Source organism: Alexandromys fortis, unplaced genomic scaffold, assembly GCF_014885135.2.
Source record: "Alexandromys fortis isolate MF-2015 unplaced genomic scaffold, M_Fortis_MF-2015_v1.1 scaffold_16, whole genome shotgun sequence".
NCBI classification, from domain to species: Eukaryota; Metazoa; Chordata; class Mammalia; order Rodentia; family Cricetidae; genus Alexandromys; species Alexandromys fortis.
The window spans coordinates 15,925,568-15,933,446 of NW_026067893.1; the positions used below are offsets into that span (position 1 = coordinate 15,925,568).

General features: G+C 42.9%; 1 protein-coding gene across 1 annotated transcript in view; it reads right to left on the reverse strand.

Annotated features, from left to right (window-relative positions):
- The window catches only part of Abcc2 (ATP binding cassette subfamily C member 2), a 60,518-nt gene that overhangs the window by 33,600 nt on the left and 19,039 nt on the right, over positions 1-7,879 (reverse strand). Inside the window, exons 9-13 of the mRNA XM_050144465.1 lie at positions 7,372-7,549; positions 4,211-4,465; positions 3,150-3,215; positions 1,782-1,919; positions 1,164-1,310 (exon numbers count right to left, since the gene is read on the reverse strand). Of these exons, the coding sequence (XP_050000422.1) occupies positions 1,164-1,310; positions 1,782-1,919; positions 3,150-3,215; positions 4,211-4,465; positions 7,372-7,549 (784 nt within the window). The remainder of the gene's footprint in view (positions 1-1,163; positions 1,311-1,781; positions 1,920-3,149; positions 3,216-4,210; positions 4,466-7,371; positions 7,550-7,879) is intronic.

A 7,879-nucleotide genomic window follows, 5' to 3' on the forward strand; every position in this document is an offset into this window, starting at 1 on the left:
TTATTAAAGATTTCTGCCTCTTCCCCACCGCCGCCTCCCCTTTCCCTCCCCCTCCCCCAATCAAGTCCCCCTCCCTCGTCAGCCCAAAAAGCAATCAGGGTTCAAAACGCAAATAAGCCAGCATAATGCGACTATTTGGATGATTCATAAGGTAGCCTTCCAATCACAGTTATTCAGAAGACATAATGAGGGTCACTGAATAATAGGTGTGTGAAACACGAACTGTGGTTTCAGACTTGAATGTTAAATCATTATGACAAGGCTCAGCCATATCTTCATTAACTGAAACAGGAACCACTGTAATCAATAAAGTTTTACCAATGAGAAAAAAAAAAGACTTGGGGGGCTGGAGAGATGGCTCAGTGGTTAAGAGCTTTGCCTGCTCTTCCAGCCGTCCTGAGTTCAATTCCCAGGAACCACATATGCTCACAACCATCTGTAATGAGATTTGGTGCCCTCTTCTGGCCTGCAGGGATACATGCAGGCAGAACACTGAATACATAATAAATAAGTAAATCTTTTTAAAAAAAAGTTTAAAAAAAAAAAGACTTGGCCTTATGGAAATAAAGCTAAGGGGAAAAAAGGATTTCAGTACCAAACACAAGCAGGGAAATGATTTTCACTTTGCTATTAGCAATGGCTTGGCTACAGTTAGAACCTACAGATCCGGCCATACCTCAGCCCTGCAGGCTGTCCCATCACACCCCATCCCTGCAAACTGTCCCACACTAAACTGAAGTATATAAAGACAGCATTTCCGCTCCCAATCTTATTATTACATAGCTTCATGCAAAGACAGGGTTTGCTTTTGTTTTGTTTTGTTTTGTGCCATTATTTACCTAATGGTATGTCAACGCCTCAAGCGCTTTAGAAAAACAAGAGAGAAGCTGGTCTGGGGCCTCTGACCAGGCATAATCGTAATAATCTCACTAATTGCCTTTGTAGGACTGTCTCCCTGTGAAGTAATGAGGTTAGTATGATTATCCATATTTTAAACTGGGACTCAGAGGACTTACGATTTTACTAAATCAATCCATTGGTCTCCAGAATCCAGATGAACTTTTAATTTAACAATTACCAGCAGGTGCTCGACACGAGCTACAGAAGGCTAGTAACCCGCACCACAAGGCAATTAGGCAGGTAGCAGTGGAGCTCTTAGGTACCTGGAGCATTGTAGAGATCACCATAGGGAGCATGGCAAGAGGAAATCGAAGGACGTTGAAGAGAGTGATGGAGGTGAACGCCTTCTCTGCAGTCAAAATATTGTTGCTGTCCACCACGACATACACAGCAAAGGTGATCACAGACACCTAGGAAGAATAAGGCCATGAGAAACCCATGCTAAAACGGACCAAAGACCTTTGTGTTAAGCTTCAGGAGCACTGTATAGTCAGGAACCTTAGGGATTATCCCAATCTCTTCAGATTACCTATAAGAAAACTGGTCCTAGTGGAGGAAGAAATTCAATCAACAGATTGATAAGGTCAGAGCTTGGGCCTTCTCTTTCAACACATCCGCACTGCTTCCCCCATGAAGACAAGTCCTACTTTGTGAGTGATTCCTAAAGTCCTCATCCACGATGGACATCCTGAAACCTCACTAGTGGCCACTAGATCGCCCAACAGGACATGCAGGGTAGAGCTAGAGTCGGGGTTGTAGGAGTTTGAGGAAGGGGGATAAATTCTCTGAATCTAGGGACCAAGTCTAGAGATGGCTGGAGTCTACTCGGAACAGACTTTTCTTCTCGGAATATGACCTCAGTCCATACTCAGTCCACTCACCAGGACTGGAGTTAAATGCAAGATGAATACTACAACAGTCTGCAGTTGGCCGTATGTTAGTAAATTCTTGAGTTCTTTCTTCCGAAGGCTGAGGACTTGGTCTCTGAATGAAGGTTCCCAGGCAAAATATTTTAGGATCTAATGGGTCAGAGAATAGCAAAATTCACATAGTTGCCTGAAAGGGTACCAGGTACATATGGTCCACTCTTATTTTAGAATAAATTACCAAAAGAATAGGGAAAAATCTAGATTATAGAGAAGTAGCTTGTATTTACTGACAACCTGGTAAATTCAGAGCATTTCTCTCTTTCTCACACACAGGGGGAGGGAGGGAAGGAGGGACAGAGGGAGGGATGGAAAGACATGTAAAAATTAAACAAAATTTTCTTAAAAAAAAAAACAAAAATAAAAAAACTAATGGCTGTGAAGGTCAGTGCCTTGGGGGACCCACTACTATTGTTTGCTAAATGGAACTTGTAAGTGTTCACATTCATACCCACAGACTGGCTGCTCTCAGCCTCCGTAGGCCAAGCTTCTCTTTGCTGGAGTCAGCAGTTACTGCAGAGACTCACAGTTGATCAAAGTGCTGAGAATAAGCAACTACTGAGCGAGGCTCAGCCCTAAGCAGTGGTTCCAAATCACTGCCCTTCTGCTTCCAGGGCCCAGGGAACATCATGAAAGATGGAGCAGAAACAGTGTGAGAGCCAGAAGATGGGGGAGTACCGCGGAAGATGGGGGAGTACCGCGGAACACTGTTTTCTGTGCGTGACAAGGACACTGCCCTCAGGAACCCACAGCGGCCGGCCATCATTGGGGACTGATTGGGCCTGTCAACATTCCACCATGGGGAGGGGAGGAAGGTTCAGAGGGCTCGCTCTAACCTGAGCAGTTATTGGTAGTTAATGGCTGCTAGTTTGCCTTCGGTGGCAAATTTCTATAACTGAGCAAACAACTCAATGCTCATGTGCATGCAAATAATCCCAGTTAAACTCAGTGGGTTTTCTATATGTTTACAGATAGGAAATTAGAGGGGATATGTCTAGAAGAAAGGGTTCAGAGGGGGTAGAAGGGGGTAAGAGGGGAACTGGGGGGGGATAAGTGTAATCAAAATTTGATATATATAAAATTGTTAAATTAAAATTTATTTTAAAACATTTCTACAGTTATATGTAAAGACAAAACAATTTAGGGTAAACATATAGAAGTGAAGGTTCAAAAGTATCTGGAAGGGTTAGCAATAGAAGAGGAAACAGGAGACTTGTGGGTAAATGAATCAGAAGTCACATGACGCTCAACAGCTGAATCAGTCCCTGCTTCTCTTACTGTACCCAGAGGATTTTCTCTGTTTGGCTTTTTCTTTTTCTTTACCTTAATTCCACTGAGAATCTCATTCATGATTTTTAACCGCTTGTCTTTATACTTCATATTTTTGACCTGCCAAGAGAAAGAAAGACAAAACCAAACTGAACTTCTGCAAGAGAAGGTCCAGGTTTGCTACTAATGGTAGACACCAGTGGAAAAGGCGGCTGCCATCTCATCAGAACGTGAGGTGCCCAGGGATGGCATTTGTTTCTCTCCAACTCTTCCTGTTTCCCATTCTGTTTCTTCTGTCCCTGTGTCTTTCTGCCCCTGGAAGATGCCAAGCTTACTCCTATCTGCCCTCCTTTAGCCTGTGCCTGACTGTACTCTGTCTCCAGACTGTTCTCCCCTCGCTGTTACCAAATCTCCCTCCTCCGTTGTCAGGATGTGTCTGCCGGTCAGAGCTTGGCTTTAGATGCCCACCTCGCCGCGGAAGTCTTTGACCCGACTGAAAAGTCTACCCTCCCACTATTGTTTTGCGGTCAGTTCTCTGTGTGGTACTCATCATGACTTGTTTCTTTATCGTCTTTGTTGTCTATCTCTCCACCCTGAGAGTAGGATGCTTGTCTGATTCCTTGCTGTGCTCTCAGCAAAACATGAAATAAAGAGGTTTAAGATGATATTTGCTACTAAATGAACACAAAGCAAATGAATGAATAGACCACAGACGCTAGGGAGAGCACCACTACTGCGATTCCTGGCAGAGCTAAGGACCTAGTCTGCTTGGAGGACTCCCACCTGGTAACAGCCAGGACCTAACAGAAAGGTGGGATCACCCATGGAACTGCTATGGATGGTTGGTTTGTTTTTGCTATGGTGGAGAAGCAAGCTTTTTTTTTTTTTTTTTTTAAATCCCTTCTGGAAGAAGCTCAGCAGAGCGGGGTGAGGGGTGGGACTATAAACTAAGCAGTCGGAGACCAAAAGGGAAGATAGAAAAAGCCAAACACACTTGGGATGTCAGAAAGTCTTCCATAAGCTTTTCCCTTCTCCAGTTCCCTCTGAGAATTAGCACTGTAAGTCAGAGTTTAGATGTTGAAAAGGCACATATGCACGGGCGACTATTTCTTTACCTGAATCTTCCTGTTCTTGGTAGCCAGTACTGCGTTGACTGGGATCAGGAGAACCATTACCCCAACACCTGCTAAGACTGAAGGTCCCAACTCTCTCCACAGGAAGAAGATGGATAAGACAATCTGTAAAACGGTTGACCACGTCAACTGAAAGTAGTTGGTCACATCCATCAGCTTCTGGGCATCGACAGACATCAAGTTCACGGTTTCTCCAATGGTGTACTGCCTCCTGGCCAAGTTAGAGAGCTTCAGAGCCTAAAAATAAAGAACAGGACTGGGGTCAGCAGATAAGACAGAGAATGGGGAGCAGAGGAGGACCTCAGGAAATGAGGAAATAACAGAAGAATGGGCTCCGTATGGACACACCTTCTCTCTGGGGCCACAGCTTCCTATTCAAATCTTAACACATGGTGTTAACCTCATTTTTGACCCCTTGTTTGTCTGTTTTCACCTTCATTCAACCCCGCCCACCCATACACTTCTTTGCCCAGAAAATTCTCATATATCTTTTGGTATCGACTTAAATGCAACTTTTGAAAGGACTTCACAGACTTCCCAATTTACAAGAGTTACCTCTTTTTGTAACCTCTAGCAGTCTATAGGTAACTCTTTCTTTACCTTAGGTATATATTTTTATATTTCTTTACCTTAGGTATATATTTTCTATTTATTTCTCAGATGTAACTGTGGTGAGTGACAAGGTCTGTATCTATCCATTTCACTATTGTATCATAGGCAATTCAATATTGGAGAATGGGAGAAAATGAGGAAATTAAAGATGCAGGAAGAGAAGGAGTAAAGGCAGCATTGTTGTAAATGTTGTAAAAACTTAACGATTTTGTTTTATTTATTGTGTATGTGTAATAGGCGGGTCCCACCATCATCCGCCTGATAACAGGCATCTTTGCCTGCTGAGCAATCTCACCAGCCCGTCGTGGTTGGGTTTTGTTCTTTTGGCTTTTTGGGGGGAGCCAACACCCAGCTCCCAGATAAATAACACACAGAGGCTTACTCTTAGTTATAAATGCCCAACCTTAGCTTGGCTTGTGTCTTGCCTGCTTTTTTAAAACTTAAACTGACCTGTCTACCTTTTGCCTCTGGGCTTTCCTCTTTCTTACGTCTGTGTATCTCTCTTTCACTCTTACTTTGTGGCTATTGGGTGCCTGGGTGGCTGGGCCCTGACGTCCTCCTTCCCTTCTTCTCTCATTGCTCCTCCCTACAACTTCCTGCCAGCTAGTTGCTGACGCATCTCCTGACCACAGGTGAATTTTATTTAAGCAAACATATCTTTGCATCATCAAACAAGTGCTCCAGAGCATAAACAAAAGTATCACACCTAAAGATGATATTCTACAACACCAGACCCCTTGTAGGCTTTTGAGATAGCTAACCTATATTCAGCCACAGTCTTAGAAAATTCAAGCATTATCAAGGAAGACAAGAATTCTTAGAATGGAGAGGAAAACTGCGGAGGTCACACATCTGAAGTTACGAGCTTTCTCTGCTGTTCACAGACAAGTTATACACGCCTGTATCTCACAGTCTAGGCTTTCTGCTTTCATGTTAGGGAGATTAAGAGACTAATACTCATACCACTGTTCCTTACTATGCCTTACAGAGGTAGCCGGAGTAGCTTACATTTGTACTCTCAGCACTCGGGAACCTGAGGCAGGAGGATGGCTGGAAATTCATAGCCAGACTGGGCTACATACTAACTTCCAGGCCATCCTGAACTACAGTGTGAGATGCTATGTATAATGGTTGTTTTCAGTGTCAACTTGTCACGAATCAGAATTTTAAAAAGTAGAGGGCCTGTTCTGAAGAACTGTCCTGGTTGTTTAATTGGTTGATATCAGGTCTAGAGAGATGACTTAGCGGGTAATAACACTTATTACCTGGCCACCAAGGTGACAGGCCACCAAGCCTGTCAACCTGGGCTTGGTCCTCAGAACCCACCCTTGCAAGTTGCTCTCTCACCTACACATACCTACACACATACCTTCCCACACATCCCTATACACACATATACCAACACATTCTTACACACACAACACACAATAATGCATATACCTACACACAAATATACACACACACATAAATGTGATTTAAAAATTTTAACCATGTATCAGAGAAAGATGAACAAAATCATTTCAAGCAAATAGAACACCACCCAAGCCTGAAGAACTCAGTAATGAAAGAATGTAATTGAAATAAGTAAATAAATAAATAGGCAGAGAAAGGTTTAGCACCTGCTAAAGATAGAAAAAGGAATTGCTAGGCTGGAGGCAGCTCAGCGGTAGCACATTTGTGTAGCATATAGAAGATCCTGAGTTTGATCATCAGCACTCCCAAAGCAAAACCATAAACACAAAGAGAAGAAAGAACCGGAAAAAGAAATTTCTGGGACAATATATTCTAGGGTGCTGGGGCCGTGACCCACACAGCACTCTAATGTCACTGGTAAGATCTGCTGTGGGACAGATAGACCAGGTCTGCGAACTCATGCTAGTAAGTATTTGAATTAAGGTTGATGGTCAGGGGCTGGAGAGAGATGGTTCAGTGGTTAAGGGCACTGGCTGCTTGAGGACTCAGATTCAATTCTCACTCTCCATATGGAGGCTTACAAATGTCTGTAACCCCAGTTCAGGGGGATCCGATGCCCTCTTCTTGCTCCCACAAGCACCAGACACACATATGGTGAACATACATTCAAACAAAACATCCATGCACACAAAATAAAATAAAACAAAAACACTTTAAAAATTAAATATTGGTGGTTTTAAGAGAGTGACCCTCACTCCTTCTTCTCTGACTTTACCTTATTTCCCGAGGCTTTCCATTTTGTGAGGACAGGCAATGAGAATGGGTGTCTGAGCCTTCAGGGCCAAGTAGCAGACCCCAGGCAGATTGCTAGCTTCTCCCTAGGATGCTCAGCATCATAAACACACTTCATTTTTTAATTTCCAAATAAGGATTTAGGGGAACCTTATAACTAATCAAAATTAAGTGTTGATATTAATTTTTATTTCTATCAATTTCTTCTCAATCTTGGAATAAATGTTCATATTTATTGTTTTTTTTCCTTGGGTTTGATTTTTTTTGTTTCTTTTTTCTTTTCTTTTCTTTTTCGTTTTTTGGCTATACTTGACATAATCACTTACCTTCTTATATACAGAAGCCATGACAGTTGTCCGTACACTCATTCCCAACACGAAACACAACTGAAAGTAACTCTGAAGGCAGAAGGACTGGATGAGACTCACGAAAAACATCAGGATCGCAGAGACAAATCCAACCCACGCGTATGTGCCAGGGTCGCTCACAAAGGCAATGAGAAATCTGCAGGAACAAAACCAAATGAAGCGACACTCACTCATTAGATCCCCAAGGGCTCCTTCTTCTATCCGTGCCCTGCCCAAGTCTCACTCTTGCCTACAGGTATCAACACAACCACAATTGTCCCTGACACAAGCTAAAGTCACCTCACAGGAGGAACTTCAGTTAAAATGATCAGGCTCTAAATGAGTGTAGGAAATTTTCCTTTCTTTTTCTTTTCTTTTCTTTCCTTTCCTTTCTTCTCCCTTTCTTTCTCTCTCTCTTTCTTTCTCCCTCTCTTTCTTTCTCTCTCTCTCTCTCTCTCTCTCTCTCTCTCTCTCTCTCTCTCTCTTT